This window comes from Lagopus muta, chromosome 8, assembly GCF_023343835.1.
Source record: "Lagopus muta isolate bLagMut1 chromosome 8, bLagMut1 primary, whole genome shotgun sequence".
Classification (NCBI taxonomy): domain Eukaryota; kingdom Metazoa; phylum Chordata; class Aves; order Galliformes; family Phasianidae; genus Lagopus; species Lagopus muta.
The window spans coordinates 17,284,515-17,303,263 of NC_064440.1; the positions used below are offsets into that span (position 1 = coordinate 17,284,515).

Sequence of the window (18,749 nt, forward strand, 5' to 3'; positions counted from 1 at the left end):
GGGCTCTTTCTGATCAATTTGGCAGTTTGGGCAGGATCATTTAGTGTTTTTATGCAGAAAGACATTTGATAAAGACAGAATCTGTGACTCCAGACCCAGAAAGAAATCTCTACTTTCTGAAATTTAATGGTCTGTGCAAAATAAATAAGTAAATAAATAAATAAACAAATATCTGCTTTTACTGTTCTTGTGAGTTACAGGGGACTTTACAGGCATACCAAGACTGGTTCGGACGCGATACAACATGAATACATTAATTAAGCACCTCAGAATTTATTATTCCTTTCCAGAAACACTGAGCTAAAATCAGTTATTCTTTGTGACTTAATGTTATTTTCATGCATGATCTATAAGTGCAGCATGCCTTCATGCAAATCATTTCTGTGTGTATATTAGTCGCATAGTAGAACACCTGGCTCTTATACCTGTAAAGTAGTGCTTGACCCCCTCTCCCAACAGAAGACCCATTTACAAAAATAGTTACATGTAACAAACAACATATGAATTAAAAAAAAGATGAATCCACCAACACAGATCTGTAAAAATATGATGTATATGGCAGTTGAAATGCAAACAGTGGATACAGTTATTGTATTGTTTTACGCTAAACACACAACTAGAACTTGGTTTGCACCCCTTAGCTAGTCCCTACAGCCTGAGTAGCCATTTTTTCTCTCCTCTTCAGCAGTGTCAGCTGGTAGTGAGAACAGTTAAATCTTGTCAAGGTTGTTTCCCCATGTCACAATCACAGTTACTGACGAGGGGTCGCTGTCTTTTAATAGGCACTGACCTTTAATGTATAGTATGTTTGTAAAAATTGTCAGTTTGGCATAGACCTCCAGCAGGAGTCCTGTTGACACAAACACATGACCTTTGCAGGCTATGAACTACTTTGCACATAGATGATTTTGCTTGCTATTTATTTTTATTTCTGTACACCTTTATCTTCCTTTTCGTGCTTTTCTTTGACTGCCCTTGTTACACGATCGTAAGAAGGTGGACAAACTGCTGTTGATGCAGTTATATCAGTCTTCTCTGTAAATGAGTTTTCATTTAACTTGTCCAAAAGGATTTCATCTTTAATGCCCAGACCAGCCCCCCCTTCAGTTTTGTTTTTGTTATAGATAAAGGAGGCTTGTTTTACTGTTCGTTTTAATAGGTGGCGTCTAAAAGCACGTTGAATAATGACAGCAGATACTTCTTCTTGTTTTCTTTTTAACGTTGTTGTAATTGGTTCATAGGAAGCTTTAGAAGGGTTTGATGCCATAAATCGGTCTTCCATCTGTATCCTGAGGGCATCCATCTCCCCACTTTCCCCTAACACACGCTTTGTGAAAGCAAACAAGATGTCAAGGCAGTGAATTCTGTCACCGCTTACCATGGGCAGATCCATTGCAATCAGCTGGACCTTGTTTGGTTTGGGAAGGTGAAGAGGAGGCTCAAGAGCTGCTGCAAAATCAGACAATTTCTCAAATTCCATGAACTGCGTTGCATCTGGATCAAACTTCTCCCAGACTTCATAGAACATCTCAAAATCATCCTCGCTTAAGGGCTCAGCACTTTCTTCAGTTGCAACACCAAAATTCTCCAGAATGACAGCAATGTACATGTTCACCACCACCAGAAAGGATATGATGATGTAGCTGACAAAGAAGAAAATCCCAACCGAAGGGTTGCCACAGTCGCCTTTAACAGAGCTCCCTGGGTGAGCTTTGTTAGGGTCACAGTCCGGCTCCCCACTGTTAAGAATTGGGGCTAACAAGCCATCCCAGCCAGCAGATGTGGTGATTTGAAATAGGCAGATCATGCTGTTGCCAAATGTTTCAAAGTTGAACATGTCATCAATTCCAGCTTCCCTCTTAACGTAGGCAAAGTTGGACATGCCAAATATGGCATAGATAAACATGACCAAGAAGAGCAGCAGGCCAATGTTGAACAAAGCAGGAAGAGACATCATCAGAGCAAAAAGCAGAGTGCGGATTCCCTTTGCGCCTTTAATGAGACGCAGGATGCGACCTATTCTGGCAAGTCGGATGACTCGGAACAAAGTAGGGGACACAAAATATTTCTCAATCATCTCAGCTAAGAACATACCTAAAATAGGAGGAAAAATAAACAAAGATATATTACCACACTCTCCATATTATAGTGACAATTTAGAAAAAAATAGTTTTCAAATTGATGTTCTATATAGCAATTAAAAATATTCTGTAGATTGCACCTGCATAATTGCTTTCTACCAGGTATAGTTAATATTTACAAGTGCAATGTATTTTGAATGATTACAACAAAAACGATGATTAGGTAAATTTTTAAATAAAATGAGAACATGCAAGACTTAGTGAGAAGCCTTGGAATAGCAAGAGCCAGCCATATAGTACTACTGAGTAAAAGTTCAATTTATATTCATTTTACCCTCTTTATAGGTCAATAAATGAGACTTACCTACTATTGAGAGAATGACAACGACAAAATCAAAAATATTCCAGCCTATAGTGAAATAATAATGGCGGAGTGAAATTAATTTCAGGACACATTCTCCAGTGAAAAGGACAATGAACACCAAGTTTATCCAGTATAAAATATTTTCCATTTCTTTACTCTGGTCATCAGTTTCTACCATCATGGTGACCATGTTAAGACAGATAAGAATCATGATACTAATGTCGAATACTTGCTGTGTCACAAAATCAAAGACCATGCCTTGAAACTTGTTCTGAGAAGGAAAAAAAAGAAGCAAAACATCCATTACAGATTGTAATAATTTTTTTCTTTTCCTATTAGAAGAAAGCAGAAAAATATATGTAGTAAAACCAGTAAGGCTTCCATAAAAACATATCTAGGAAATGTAAATAGATTAATCAAAGTGAATACAACAGATTAGTTCAGCCTGTTTTTTAGTTTTTCTGTGTGTTTTGTATGCTACCTGGCATAATCATAACATGCTAGATTTTGAATTCATCATTATCTCTTTTTCCATGCAAGCTTTTGCCTCATACGCTTTCTGTTCTGTGAAATGAATAAAATTGAGAGCTTATAGAAAAACAGAGTGAGATTGTGTGATTAAAGGCAGTCCTTTAAGCATAGCCATGAAAATGGTTTTGTGGAAATCATGTAATCAGTTTATCTTCTGTATTACAACTTTGGAGTGTTTGACTTCACTATATTTGTATTCCTTTTAAAATGATCTCAAGTAATTGAATGGGAAATCATGAAGTTTTGACCAAACAGCTAATCATTGCTTTTTATTCTGAAAATTTTTTGAAATTTTCAGGAAACATAGCACAGCAAATCCAGGAAATGGAAAAAAAAATCACCAAATAGTTTCTAAGTATAAGGATTTTATAATGTATTATGACTGATAAATGATAAAGGAGAGAATGGCAAGTAACTTCAAGAGAATGGCAGGTAACTTCAAACACAGTTATTGAAAGAAGATATGTTGCTTATAGTTTGCTGAGCAGCATACGCATTTTCCATTTTTGCTGACTCATAAATCAGTTAATGATAATTAACTGATAATAAATTAGTCTCTCTTCATACTGATAAAAAATGAGCTCTACTTAAAAAGCTATTAGCCTGATGTATAGAAATAATTTTACCCCTGGTCTTGGTATTGGCTTTTGTGGTTTTTTGGATCCCAACTTCTTCATTGCATTGTAGTATTTCTTCTGCTCTTCTGTCATAAATATGTCTTGACCTCCAAAGTAAAAACATGAAATCAAAGCTGGTTACAATCAGATTTATATGCAGTGTTGAAAAAGCTTTTAAAGTGAAATGTGATTAACATATTTATTTATAATATATGTGTCACTGTGATTGTCTTGTTAAAATGCACCAAATACTCCAGGAGAAATGACAGTAGATTCAGTGAGAAAACTGATGTTTGTTACCTTACACTATTCTCTGCTAACTTTGTTCCATGTGAAATTGTAACATCGTCAGAGAATTCAGAGGTTGTTAGGCAGCATGGATATCTTCTAGAATCAGCACAGATTACTGGCATTTTTATGTTAGTCAACAGAAAGTTAAAAGAGAATGGAATGGCCAGCTTCAATAGCTTGAGAAAACTAACTTCCATACCAAGCAACACTTGGTGAAGCAGCAATCAGACAAAAGTTTCTGAGAATTATTATTATTATTATTGTTATTATTATTATTATTATTGATGAAAAATGGTAAGGAGAATTTGTGCTAGTAAACATTGTGCATGCAAGATTGTTTCTTTTCCCAGAAAATTCATTGAAATGGCACAAATATTTTCAAAGACAGATGATGTTCATTAGTGTTCTAGGACTGTCCATCTTGTTAAATCAGTGTAAAGATAAAGTTCACGTTATTGCACTTATTGTAGTTACGTATATGGTAGAGCTGATATGCAAATGATCCAAAAGATCATTCTTTCTTCTGCAGAAAAAAAAGATAGCCTTTGAATTCATTTGATAAATAGTAAGTGTATAGTCAACTTGAATCCTAACTGATTCTATAGATCTTGTATTGGCTGAGTTTCTCCTCATCATGTGGAAATACTGCAGATTAGTAATATGAAAGGTACAAGCGATAACTTAAGCACCTATAATTTATGGAACTCACAGAAAATGTTGTCTAGGTCCTGTTGTTTGACATAAAACTAACCTTAATATGTTCACAGAGTTAACACCTTAAGAGAGGTAAATATAAAAAATATTATGAATACTAGCTATATATTAATTTTAAATGAAACCTGGAATAAACCTGGAAGACAGAATATTTTGATATGGACAGGAATTTCCTGAAAATCATAAAGACTGAATGGAGGAAGATCTCTTAGTTATCAAATCTCAGTGTCTGCAATATAAGCATTTATTTGATAAATTGGTTTTAAAGATAAGCAGCTGATACTCAGACCATCCATGTCAGTGAGATTCACAGCTGCACGATGAAAGTAAAAGCAGTCATCTTTGTAACCTACAATGGCTACAAATCACTATTCAATTCAGTGCTACAGAATAGAATTTGGGAGAGTCATTGAATACTATGATCATTAAAACAGCATTTGTAGGAGACCAACGGTGTAATGCTTTATTTATCATAATCAAGTAACTTTTTGTGCTGATAAAATCACTACAAATAACTAAAAAGAAAATGAAGAGTGCTTTAATGTACAGGTGTGTGTAAGGGAATTGATTCTGCAACAATATTTTATTAGTTTATGCATGAAAAAGCAGATGATTTGAGGAAGATTAAACTGAACATTGAAAACAGAAAGGAGAAAGGTGTGTACTGTGCACTACAGTGTAAAATCTTATGAAGTTAACGAATGCAACATCTGGGTAAGATTTTATATTACGGTATTCTTCAGCTTTTCAGTTTTGATACATTCCATATATCATGGACTTATAGGAAGGCACTATTTTGCAGTATCTTTAGAAGAGGAATGAAAAGATACTTATCTTCTTTTTCTGCTGATTGAAGTTATCAATGATGACACCAATGAACAGATTCAGGGTGAAAAAAGACCCAAAAATGATAAAGATGACAAAATATAAATACATGTACAAGTTGTCTTCATACTTGGGTTGCTGTAACACCTGAGGAAAAAATATGAAATATCATTCTTAAGATTTCATATGAAAATTTCAACTGAATAAGCAGCAGTCTTGGACAAAATATCTTTTATTTCCTTGTCACTCACATCAATATATTTTTGTCCATTCCATCTATTACTGTCAGCATCATATTTGCGTTCATATTTGATACAACAATTTGCCACAGCAGAATGTCATATTAGCTCATTTGATTCTGTTTCATCCTCCTGTATGCATATTATTCACTTTTGGAAGATATATAAAGATGCATTTGTTGACAGAAATGCATCAAGGATAAAATGTACTTATACTAATGTATAATACTACTATACTAATGTACTAATATTTTCAGTACTTACGTCTCTTGAGTCAATAGCTGCATACATAATATCCATCCAGCCTTTAAATGTAGCCTGTAAACAGTACACACCTATTTAAGAATATAACTTTAAGACAATTCATATAACCATTTCCAGCAACTGAATACGGCACCAGGCATTATTACTATAACATACATAAGATTTATCCACAATTTTGGCTTTCTTTAGAGCTGCTTGTAAGATGCACTGTTGAGTACCCCGTTTGTCTCCATATAAGCATATTAAGCAGAATATGTAATGAACTTATTTCTAATTATTTATCACAAGAATGCAGTGTCATTTTAGTAGGTTAAATGCTTATCAAAGCCATATCAGTGACTTTGTAACTCAGTTGCCACCAGTGACTACTATGTCATCACAAGGGATGACATCAAGGGAACTGAAGATTTGATAGGTCAGAAAAGATAAACACTGTAGTATCAAGGAGAATTTTGATTTGTATCTAGTCTAAAAGATTTTACCTGATTTAGTGATTCTATATTCATTCTAAATGCATCATGTTTTACAGAGGCTATAACCCTGAACTATGTTTTAGGATGATCTTGTAAAAACAGAATTTACTTTATGTGCTTCAGATATTAAATTAGTGAACTTTTACAGCTATTGACTCTAATCCATATGTGTAAAATTCTGTTTGACAATGAGGTGCAGATTGCCTCATCTACATGTTAGAAAGACAAACTCATTTTCTCTGTTGTAGCAATTAGTTACTCTTTTGAAACAGTCATGGACTAGGCAGCATTTCCAAATAGCAATCATTCAGTCACAGACAGAATAAAACCAACAACTGAGAGTGTTCTTGGTCATTTAATCCTCATTACAGTTTTACTGAACAAGGCTGTAGATCTTAGGTTCATTCATATTCCTTGTTATAGAGATTAGTCATAGAAACAAGTCAGGATGGGAACATTCTTTATCTATGGTTATTGCTGTATCTCCAACATCTTGAAGTCTAATTCCTATCAGAGGTATCAAAAAAGCTTTGCTTATGCATCATACAAAGCAGCTGGTATCATCCTGCAATGGATTTTAAATGAAAAGGAATCATTTTATTTTGAAAAGAGTTGCCTTATACTTTGAAACAGTGGAATACTAAAAAGGAGCAAATCCATTTTGAAATGACTTCCACATTTGGAGCCAACGCAAAAAAAAAAAAAAAAAAAAAAGAAAAGAAAAAGAAGTGATTCAGGCAACTTAGAGTGCAATTGTGAAATCAAAGTACAGTGTTAGAGGACCAAAACATCACAAAAAAATTTGAAACAAGTTGAATTGAAGATGAATTTAAAGTCCTTGTGGAATACTTGAACTGCAAGGGATTGATTTTATTTATTTAATTCCTGATACAGGTTTAAATTGCTCTCAAAGACTTTCAAGGATGGAAACTCCACAGCCTTATCAAAAATATTTATACGAGCACTTGTATTTATTGTTTCCAACATTTAAATCCTACTGTTGCCATTTAAAGCTATCGCTTGTCATAGCTGTTATAGCTGTGGAGAACACAGTACCAATCATTCTTTTGTAATATTTCTTCGCAAACTGGTTTCTGCTGCCTTTTCTTTAGGCTAAATAATCTTCACATCTTCACTCTTCCTTCAATCATTCCACGCAGACCTTGTCCAAAACTCAAATCATTCTCATTATTTTGTGCTCTCTTTCATCAGTTTATCTCTTGAAATGGTAGCCAAAACTGGACTCATTATTTCATTATCTTGGCAGGTCTAAATAGGGCAGGATGCTTACCTCATATATGCCTTAAGGAGTTTACTTTTGTTTCTGTCTGGTTATATTATTTGTATTTTTTTGAAAGTCATGACTGTGGTTGTAGTCAGACGTCAAACACTAAATGCAAGTAATAAGTAATAAGATGTAATATTTTTAAATCTGAAGGATGATACAAATGAAAGAGCGGCTCTTTGGTGAGGTGCACGCCATTGTCTCTGGTTCATACATATGATGGTCATTGCGTATCATCTTTCAGACAAACCACAATTTTTTTTTGTAAATTTGTAAGTATATCCTAGACTAAACTAGAGTGAAAGGAAAAAAAAAGCCTAATATTGAACTGTTATGTTTCATCGTCATCACTAAGAGAGCATATTTCAAGTAGAGCTAGTAAGAAGATAGTAAGAACTATCACAACTTTTATATTATTATTATTATTAGTCAACACGAAAAGAGTGTGAGGATGGAAACATATAAAGATAACATTGCTTTCATGTATTTCAAAATGTCTGAAGTAAAATCTGTACTTGTCACAATCCAGTTTCACAAAACAATAAGATTTTATCAGTCTTGAAGAAGTGAAGGAACAGAAATCCCCAAACTTAATGAAATTTCAATAATAAAATACACTGCCTCATCACAGTATTTGTTCTTCTTCTAGATCCATCCTGCAAATCATTAGGAAACAATCACTGTCATCATCATTATACAAAAACAGTTGTGAATTTAACTATTTAACTGTGGGGAAAAAAAAAAAGATTGTGTAATTCCCAAAGCAGAAGCCTCATTTCAGGGAGAATTTCTACTTTCTAAATACGTAGCCTGAGCAATAGCAAGTAATTGAACCAGAGATTCAGTATCAAAGCAGCAAATTTACTGAGTGTTATTCCTAATGCATTCAGTATAAGCTTAGGCCTGGTTTTGCTAGGCTCAAATTTTCCACAACAGATCTTGCTTAACAGAAATAAAGTATTATTTGTGCATTTGTGCATGCTGACCTAGAAAACACACAAATATGACAAAGAGATCAAAATCTGAGTTTTCTTTTAGTATTTATACAAATATATTGTATATATCCTCAGTGACAATCAGAATTCATTGAGTTCAAAGATTACACTTGTTTTTCCCCAAGGAAATTTGAAAGACAAATTCAAACATAGATTGAAAAGTGGCTAGAAAACAACAAAACAAAATTCTCCCAAACTACTATAGTTAGAAGTACATAAAATTATTCTCATGATGGATAATTTCCAATGAATTTGGAAGTAAAGCCAGAGTGGCAACACTGCATACTACATGTCTTTACCAGAAATAACAGAATAATGTGATACTGTGTTTTGAGACTAATTTGCCACATTTTATCCTGGATAAAAGCAGGTCTTCAGAAGATCTACTTACCAAATAATCCAAACACTGTTTGGATTAACTTAACTGGTTTAAGTTAAAAAGAAATAATACCATAAAATTTTCATGACGGATAGATGCCACATCTCTTTGTATACATCAGCCTGTTCCTCTTCACTTACTGATGTGTGAAAGTTGTGAAAGGAATTTCTTCAGCTTTTGCTCTGATGATTTTCTTAAGGGTCAGAAAAATACTCAAACAAATTTATATCAAAAAAGAAAAAAAATCTGAAGTTTTTCGGCACTGGGGCTTGGAGTTTGGGTTTGTTCTTGTTTGGATATATATATATATATATATGTATAATTTGCATTAAAACAATATTTCCAATAGCATTCACTCAAGACAGAATACATTACTGATGAAGAGAATAAAGGCTTCTATTGTATTACCTGTAACACAGAAAAGCTGAGCTAATTTACATTGTTCTTCTTTGACTGGCTTACAAGGTCTGAGTCAGAGAACAGGATGAATAATGGAAAAAAAGCTGGATTGTAAGAGCTTTCTGTTGCTTCTAACCTTCTGTTGCAATACAATCTTTCATCTGTAATTCATCTATTGACGCTTATCACTGATCTTGTCATTAGAACAATGATATTGACCTCAATGAGGTAGTTTTCTTTGGTCCACCACAACCTAAACAAGTCTGTACTTGAGACTGCTAGAGGGGAGATATAAATGACTTCAGTAGACTATTGAATTAATCTTGTTAAATAAAAAAAAAGCCATTAATGTTCACACTGGGTGCACAGAAAGCTTTTCCAGTAGCAACTATGATTTTATCAGATTTTTTTCAGGCTTTTTAACATTATTTTTGGCCAATTATCCAAGTTTCAATTGCTTTATCTTTGTTTCTGACATATTCACAGATACTTTTAAGTAATTCTTAGGGTTTACTCATTTTTACTATTAATACAAGCTGATTAAGGAGGGTATGTAAATCAAGACATACCCATCTACTTCTCATGTTTCTTCTAAACACAACAGCCTTAGAATCCTTTACCAGTTCCTCATCCAAAGTACTTTAAATATTGAAGTGAAAACTTGTGAACATCTTCTTGAGAAACATTTATGAGTTATGGCCTTCATTCTGCTCTTAAGAGTAGAAAAAAACCCATAGATTTTTCACATTTAAAGCATTAGCTGAAAATCAAGCTGATATTTGCTTTCTTTGCTCTTGTCTAGGGCGTGCATCATTCCATACATACAGAATCACTATGAGTGGCTTACTTATCAAACCCTAAAAGATGCAGTTTCAAGTATTTGTTTAATGGAATGACAAAAGTGTCTTTTTTTATCACTTTTTTTTTTTTTTTTTCCGAACGTTGAACAAAACTCCTTCCACACATCTATATGCATCTTAGTAGTACAAAAAAAGTGAAAATATATGGTGATATATCTGGAATTCTACTCACACAAAAACAGCATCAACGCGGCAAGTATTTCATATCTATGCAGAATTTCTGTGTTGCAGATATTTTTAAAACAACTGTCTTGTCCTCTCACAAAAGCCAGGACCCTCTTAATGATTATTTTTTCCTTTGGAAGCATGGGTACATTTGGAAATTTCACCCAACCTGCCTCCCAGAGCAATGCAATAATCCAAGAATATAAATTTTCATGTAAGAAATAAATTTTTCTGAGGAATAAAATATTCTCTGCTATTCAGTGGAAATGAAATAAGCTATACATAGCCGAGACTGGAATATATATGACATTGCAAAGTAGAGGGAAGGTGCAGACTAGGGCCATAAAACCAGGAAAAAAAGTACCTTATCTTATACCTGTCCCAGAATAAGCTAAGCTACTACTGAAAGAAGAGCTGCAAACCACTTGAAAGGAATTTTGCTGACATCCTTTCCAGCTGAATAATTTTAATTTTAAAAAATGTTTAATAAAGCATACTGATCCTCCCTCCACAGTGGAGATTCTAGCAATGGATTTCAAAAATCAGACACAGAAAACAATATTCACAGTCTTTCCACTGTAATCCAATTTTGTTATCAAAGTCAAACTGTATTCCTTTGTATATTTCTCAAATTCTGTTAGTCCCTCTCTGCTATTCCTGATATGACAGTAAATAATCTTAATGAATTTCAAATCATCAGTGTTATCAGAGTCATGGAACGAGATGCTCTGTTCAATCAGAGAGGCAGTTACCAGTGCTCAGATTTCTTGTCTTAGAACCTGGGCAGGCCCATGTCAATGCCACTGCATCATGTAAATTAACAATCTGCATTAATAAGATTTCTTATGACAATACGAAAGTTAGAAACTTATTTTAAAACACTAAAAATGAAAATTAATTCTCAGAATTAGACCTCAAAGAGAGAGATTGCTCACTGTGCACAATTCAGGTGAAAGTCCTGCAATTTCTTGGCTGGGTCAGGTTGTAAGGTATTCCAGTGCACACAGGGATAGCTCATGTTTTGAGAACATAATTTTTGATAGTGAAGACATAAGCCTTTCTGCATACATTGTCCTGTGTGGACAGGAATAGCAGGGAAAATATTTCACAGACTATAACACCTACTGTTACTTTTCTTCTATTTCTCTTCTAGATAGAAATTGTTTCTTAGATCTTGTAACTGCAGTGGTTACATCACTGAGATGGCGTTTTCTACCTGGAATTCTTTTCTGTGACTTAATTACACTAATGCAGATTTCTTTTCAGCACTGAAAATAATCAGATAACTATATACCAGCCCTAGTACTTCTAGAAACATTCAGAGATAGAAAGGGAACTTGTTCTCTCTGATGTCCTAAAAGTTCTTCATTCTTCTAAGTAGACTTTGCTGATCAGTATGAAAGACTAATAAATTATCAGAGCAGTGGTATTAATAAATTACTAAGTTGTAAACAAAAGCGTGTATTCTGCTTTTGTAGTTAGAATTGCTTTTCACTATTACATAAAAACAATAAGAGTGATATAACAAAGAGTGATCACTTACTACTTGAAGCAAAGAGAGATACCCAAATCCTACATTATCAAAGTTTACTTTCACGTTTTTCCATCGGGCACTTTGATTGTTTTTTATGAGTTCCTCGCACTGACTAAAATTGTTGATTTGGTCGACTTCAAACCTTTCATCAGTTGTGGTGTTAACACAGTAGTAGAACTTCCCAGCAAACAGATTTACTCCCATGATGCTGAAAATTAGCCAGAATATAAGACAAACGAGAAGAACGTTCATGATGGATGGAATTGCTCCTAAAAGGGCATTCACAACCACCTAGTACACAAATACAGGGGGAAAAAGAAAAGAGTGTAAGAACATTTACAGCAATAAAGTTTTGTATACTGTTTTACCAATGCTTAATAAATGCTTGTTCAAAAACAAATACCATAAGTGTTAATGTAGTACGTTAATAATTGTAACATTGCACTGGACTTTTAAATACTTAACATTAGTACATGTAATGAAAGGAAAATAAATGAGAAAATTAAAATAGTTATAAGAAAAAACAAAATAGAAGACTTGGTTGTAATAAGGTGAAGTCCAACACTGATATGTTCTATATAAAAGTAAATGTTAAATGTAAATAAGAAAATTTTTTAAAAGAGCATCAAAATGTAGCTTAAAAAACATCTAAACAAAAAAGGAAACCCTAAACATTATCAACATAACTTTGAAATTTAAGCTGAAAAAATAAATGCCATGAATCTAGAAACTAAGCTCTACTTTAAAAGGATTATGCAGGAATTATATACATATCTTTATTGCCTTATTATTCCATGCAAGAATATAACAAAGATTAATTTCTTTGTATAAAAAAGCAAGACAGTTTTGCAATATGTGTCTAATTGAATCAACAGAATTTATTTCAAGCTCCAGTCTTATTGTTTCATGTATTGAGTTTGTCGGTAACACCCTTCATTTATCTAAATATACACCAAGGACATATTTAAGGTTTTGATTTGGTATTTTAAATTGCTTTAGGCCAGTTGCCTGCTTAGGCTCTTGTAGGCAAGATATCAAATTATTTATATAGAAAAAAACATCTTTTTCTGATACATACAGTAAACAATCACACGTGTCTGTCAGAGCTAGAAAAACTACTGCAATATTTGTTTGGCTGAACAGCTAAGCAAACTATTCACCTTAAGTATCCAATACCAGATCTCATTTACTAAATGTATGTTATCTTAAATTTTATATTTTACTCTGTAAAATTTTTTGGACCTTGTGAAAAGGTAAGGTAAAATGTACGGTTGGGATCTGATTCTCAGTAATCCAGTCCCTGGCACAAGAGAGAAAAGGATTGATGTGAATACTTGTGAATACTTGGGATTTGTTAAGGTGTCTTGGTCTATCTTTGTGCCCTGCTCTCCGCAACATGGAGGAGGCTTTCCTGCTACCAAGATCATTTTGAGCAAGTTCAGAGTTGCTCCATTTTACTACCTGTATTGCAAAGCCTCTTGAAGGCATTTGGAAGTGAAGTATTGTGGCTGAGTTACTTATCACTCAATACCTTCCTCTTCCCAAAATTTATGGCCATTTTTACAGGCTTCCTCCATTAATAGATAGTGGAAATTGGAACTTTGTAAAGAATTATTGCTATCATATTTTCAAAATTTAGCTTTCATTGGCAGCTTCTGTGTTAGTGATAGCTTTGAAGGAAGTATTCTCATTTCATGAGATTTCTACTGCAGAAAATATAAAGTACCTATGTGATATAAGCTATCCATTTTTAAGAAGACTAACAGGGTCTCAGTAACAGCCAGATTACAAGAACCCATTTTCAAAGGAGTGAGGGAACTCTTGTTTTACTGGCCTGCAGGGAGAACAAATCTGTTGCTACTTGACAGAATTAAAAAAAAAACGTAAAAATTAGTAATGCAATGATTTTGGAATTTATTCCAAGTCTGGCCTTTCCTATAACACTGTATTAAAGTTCTGCTTGTATCTTTTTTTTTTTTTCCTTCTTATAAAAATATGCTGGATGTGTTATGCTGATTGAATTTCACTGCTTAATCTTAGTAAAAAGCCTGAAAATAGAGATGTCAAGAAAGAAAGACGGGAATTTATTCTGGCAAGTCAATTAAATGAAGGTTACCTGTGTTCAAAGCGAAGAATGGTGTTGCATGAATTGAGTGCCTGTAGCAGTTACCTTTTTAACAACCCTGAGATCCATTGGACCACAGCACAGATCCAGAACAGGCAGCAGAATATTAACAGCTACAATGATTGTTACAACAATTATGAATTGATCATAGTTGTAGAAAGATTTCTACAAAAGGACAGTGAAGTGTCTCACATCTTTAGATGAACAGGTAATGCAGTCTTGCTGCTGTGACTGCCAAAAGATCAGCCTCTTGTTCTCAAATAAGAACTGAACAGCTTCCAGCAACTGTTCTCACAATGGTTCCAACAACGTATTTCATATAGGTCACTGAAAACCCATCAAATGGTAACAATTTCTGGTCACTACTGACCTGGCCTGGATGCGAACTGGTGACCTAGAGATGAAAGGCTCTGTATCCTATTAACAACCCCTTGAGCTATCCAGTCCCCCTGGAAGGTTTTTTAAGAAAAGAAGAAAACAAAATTAAAACTTTTACAAGTTGTTGTTGTTGTTGTTGTTTGTGTTTTGTTTTTTGTTGTTGCTCGATGGATTTTTGATTTTTTTTTTCCCCACCAGTGTTGAGTCTTTGTCCTTTAATATATATAATGTAGAACTGGATTTTTACATGCTGGTCAGATGCTGGGCTGACTGTGAATTTCACCTTGGAAAGAAGCCTTCAATTTCTTTGGTGTATGCAGTTGGAGGCAATTTCGCTTTTTCATTGTGGATTTTTTTTGTTTGTTTGTTGGTTTGTTTTGTTTTTGGTTTATTTCCTCTATTTTCTTTGGGACTAACTGAAGTATATTGGGATATGGTCTTTATTATCCTACATAATATATATCCAAGATAGCAACCATAAATACACACACAACACCTGCACATGTAATTTTCAGCAAATGGACAGAAAAAAAGAGAACCAATAAAAAGTGAACTAAATGCAGAAGAGAGATCATTACATTTCTTAATTAGTTAAAAATCTAGCAAGTCAAAAATTGTGAGTCTCTTTGTTGGAAACACTCCTTAGTAGGTTACCAGAATGTTGGTTACCAAAGCTCTTATTTTTACTCTTCAAATCTGGAACAGATCAATGTGATTCTAAGTGTCATTTTTTTTAATCTTGAAAAATGCTTTTCTTTTGAGTCTATTTTCTATTAGTCCTTTATTTTATATATCTATCTATCTATCTATCTATACACACACTATATATATATATATTTATATAATGGGAACTGTGCAGAGTAACAGCTTATCCCTGCTCTGGGAGTAAATTATAAGAGTATCTTTATATAAGTATTATTATACTTATAGTATTATTATATTATTATAAGTATTTTTATTAGATACAGCCTTGCTGTGGCACAATATCTCAAACACATGAGTCTCATAGACATAAATATTCTCACAGCAAAATGGCTTCAACAGATCCTGGCATGAGCAACCACAGGATTTCTAGGAACTTCTACATTCAACCTGGGTTTCCTGCAATCTGTAAACAAACCAGGAAAAGTTTTCAGTAGTACTTAACAATTTTATGCATAAAAATTGTAGCTTTTGTGAAGAAGTTCTAAACTCTTTGACCATGGTGCAAAGGAGGAGGAAGTTACACTCTTTAGGATGAAGAAGAAAATTATAAGATTATGTCTGGAAAATTCTTCCTACTAAAAATGATGAAGTACTTTATTTACCTCCATTTTGGGAGCTACCAACATGTATTTTTAGATGTAGTTCCTCAAAGATTTGATGTGCTTGATCTCCTCTGAAGAAGCCCATCAAGGGCTACAGTGATTATTTAATTGTTACGTGTATACAGTCTTACATAAGATTTACATAAACAAGCACAGAAAGTTAAATAGATTTTACTTCACCAATACCTTCATGGATAAAATCAAATCTTTTGTGCATGCTTGACATATGGTCATAAGAAGTGTAAGACATATTCCATCCATACTCAGTCCCTTGATAGTTGGGAAAGCCTGAGGAAACTTCCAGGAACTCCAAGGAAGAAGAACAAGGAATAGGCTTACATGCATGTATCTAAAGGTTAAATAATTTCTTTCTTTTTAAGTGACTGTCTGTATAGTCACACAGCTACAGTCTTGAGGCAGAAAAGCCATTCATCTGTCAGCAGTACAAAGGCTGAAGGGAGGTATTGTCAACAGTGTATGTAGTATAAGCAACATCCAAGGAAAAAAGACATTCATTCCTGACTCAAATTAAACGCTGAACCAGATTTGAGCAGGATTTCAGAGTAAGATATGAACATTACTTTGTGCCAAACAAGCATGATATAAGAAGAAAATGAATCTCCTCCTCTCCTGGCCAAAGTACAGATGTACACAGATCTGGTGGAGAGAGAACTTGCAATGAAAGATGAAGAAGTGAGCAAGCAGACGTTGGTTTAGATGCTTGGTCCACCACAGAGGTAAGATGACTGGAATGAATGGGCAGATGTGCTGTGGGTAGGCAGGAATGGAAGCTCAGGTGATTTATATGATCTGAGTATAAAATGTTCTTACAGTAAAGGACTTTGAGAACATCCAACAAGGAAGGTTAGAAGATGCTGGAACCACAGTGACTTGACCAGGAGGAGGCTATCAGTTGCTTTCTCTCTTGAATCATAAGGGAGTTTAAGCAAGGGAGGAAAATACCTAAGGAACACAGTAACTTTCCCAGTCAGGGGATCAAATAGGGATCTGAGAGAGACCATGAAGAAAGTCCATACCTGAATAAAAAAGATTAGCACTTCTTGATAGTCTGATAGTTATTGGAACAAGGCTTTGTCTTATTTTTAACTCCTTGCTCCTGGCATTCATGAACCAACAATTTAAAGTCGCCCTGTGCATCAGCTTTTTTATCTGAGTTACGGGAGCATAAGGGTCTGCAATAGACTATCCAGCAGCTTGAAATCAATGCTGACTCTCCTTCATGTACTTCTAACTGATTGCTTTTTCACTGTCTTGGAATCTTCTATCATATGCATGTTCTGCATTTTCTACTTTACCTATCACAGAACATATGCAGATGTTCCTATCAGACAAGTCAGAAATATGAAACAGAAACTTTTCCATATGTAAATAATGGTGTTTTCCATAGACTAGTGCTTACAAAAATAGATTGGTGCTCCGAATATGGCATCTGATCAGAAAATTCATGATGAGAACCAAACTGAAAAGAGATTTGCATCCATTCTGCTCTTTTATGTCCATGTGATAGGAAGACCTTCAGATCAAAGAGGAAAACATAAATACAAAAGAAACCAAACCCAAACAACCTGAGTTGTTTTTTTTTTTCCTAAACCACATCCAAAATAAAGGTTGCACTTTTAATCCCTTTTGAAAGGTAATTAGAAATAGAAAGGTAGGTAGCATAGATCAGAAAGTTGCCAGGAATTCTTTAAAGTACCTACAACAATATATACTTGAATGGCTCCTTAGTTTCCAGGCATGACATTGATTCTATACTTTTATCTATGAAGAACTAGGAATTTCTTGCAGAGTATTTCTTAGCTATATCTTTACAGTTTGGGGTTCACAGGTTGCTTGAGGTTTATGTGATGGCAGTTACTGATTTTTCACTGCTTAAATTGTATACATAATCTAGAACTTTTCAGATATGCAGTGTGATGTACAAAACAGCACTTGATATCTAGATGAGAAGTACCTTCAGATGCCTTAGAGACATGCAATTTCATCAAATTTCTTTTTTGCTTAATCGGGTAAAAAGAGGAAACACATGAGCCTGCAGGGTAATCAGTGATGATAAAATCTTAATCAACAAACAAAAAATCCACAGAAACAAAACAAAAACCCTCAGCAAATACAATTTTAATAAATTATCAGATCATCCAGCAGTGCAGTGATGAAATTTGGTAAAATCCAAATTAGTTGAAATGTTAACAAAGGTGAAGGAGAGCTTAAACATTTAAATAATTCAGATAAAAATTGTGAACTACTTAAGTAATTCTGCTGAGAAAGGTTCCATTTGGTACTAGATCTTTGACTTCATCTTTTATCACAATAGCATCTTCTGTTATCTCTCATTAAAGCACACAAAATCTCTAACAAAATAGGCCTAATTCCTTCTTATAGGCAGAGATTTTTAACTGACAAGGAGGTAGGTCTGAACTTAAAAAACAGTGAATGGTAAGTGTCAAAATCAAATCAATATTTCTGCTGATGCTTTACTCCAAATAAATAGATTTATACGTAGGTATACACATGCAGATGCAAGAAAACATTTTTTTCCCTCTTGAATCTATCATCTAAACATTAAACCTTCTATCAATTTTTTTTTTAATCCTAAACAGCAAAGAATAAGATACAAAGCTGAAAGGACTGGCACTCAATTTGTAAAATCGAGCCAGGGATTTCACCTGAGTTTCTACTGAATCAAAATTCCCCACAGCTTGAAAATTCAAAGGACTATTTTCTTCGTTATAAAACAGGACTCCTGGCAACCTGTTTTCATAAAATATAAAAATAATAAAGCACTGAGTATTATTTTATCAATAGCCACTGTTTTCTTTTCAAGATACAGTATACATGTAAGGTAAACATCTTGTACAAGTTGTGTAGTATACACTCCCTTATAGTATTTACAGTCCCTGTT

The 18,749-nt window shown here is 34.0% G+C and overlaps 1 protein-coding gene across 9 annotated transcripts in view; it reads right to left on the reverse strand.

Moving 5' to 3' along the window:
* Positions 1-257: 257 nt before the first annotated feature.
* The window catches only part of LOC125696589 (sodium channel protein type 1 subunit alpha), a 170,025-nt gene continuing 151,533 nt past the window's right edge, over positions 258-18,749 (reverse strand). For all 9 annotated transcript variants that reach the window (XM_048952398.1, XM_048952397.1, XM_048952403.1 and 6 more), the window contains 6 exons: positions 12,026-12,307; positions 5,927-5,980; positions 5,433-5,570; positions 3,603-3,707; positions 2,446-2,716; positions 258-2,094 (listed from right to left, as the gene is read on the reverse strand). In XM_048952398.1, coding sequence (XP_048808355.1) covers positions 926-2,094; positions 2,446-2,716; positions 3,603-3,707; positions 5,433-5,570; positions 5,927-5,980; positions 12,026-12,307 — 2,019 coding nt within the window. In that variant the 3' untranslated portion in view covers positions 258-925. The remainder of the gene's footprint in view (positions 2,095-2,445; positions 2,717-3,602; positions 3,708-5,432; positions 5,571-5,926; positions 5,981-12,025; positions 12,308-18,749) is intronic.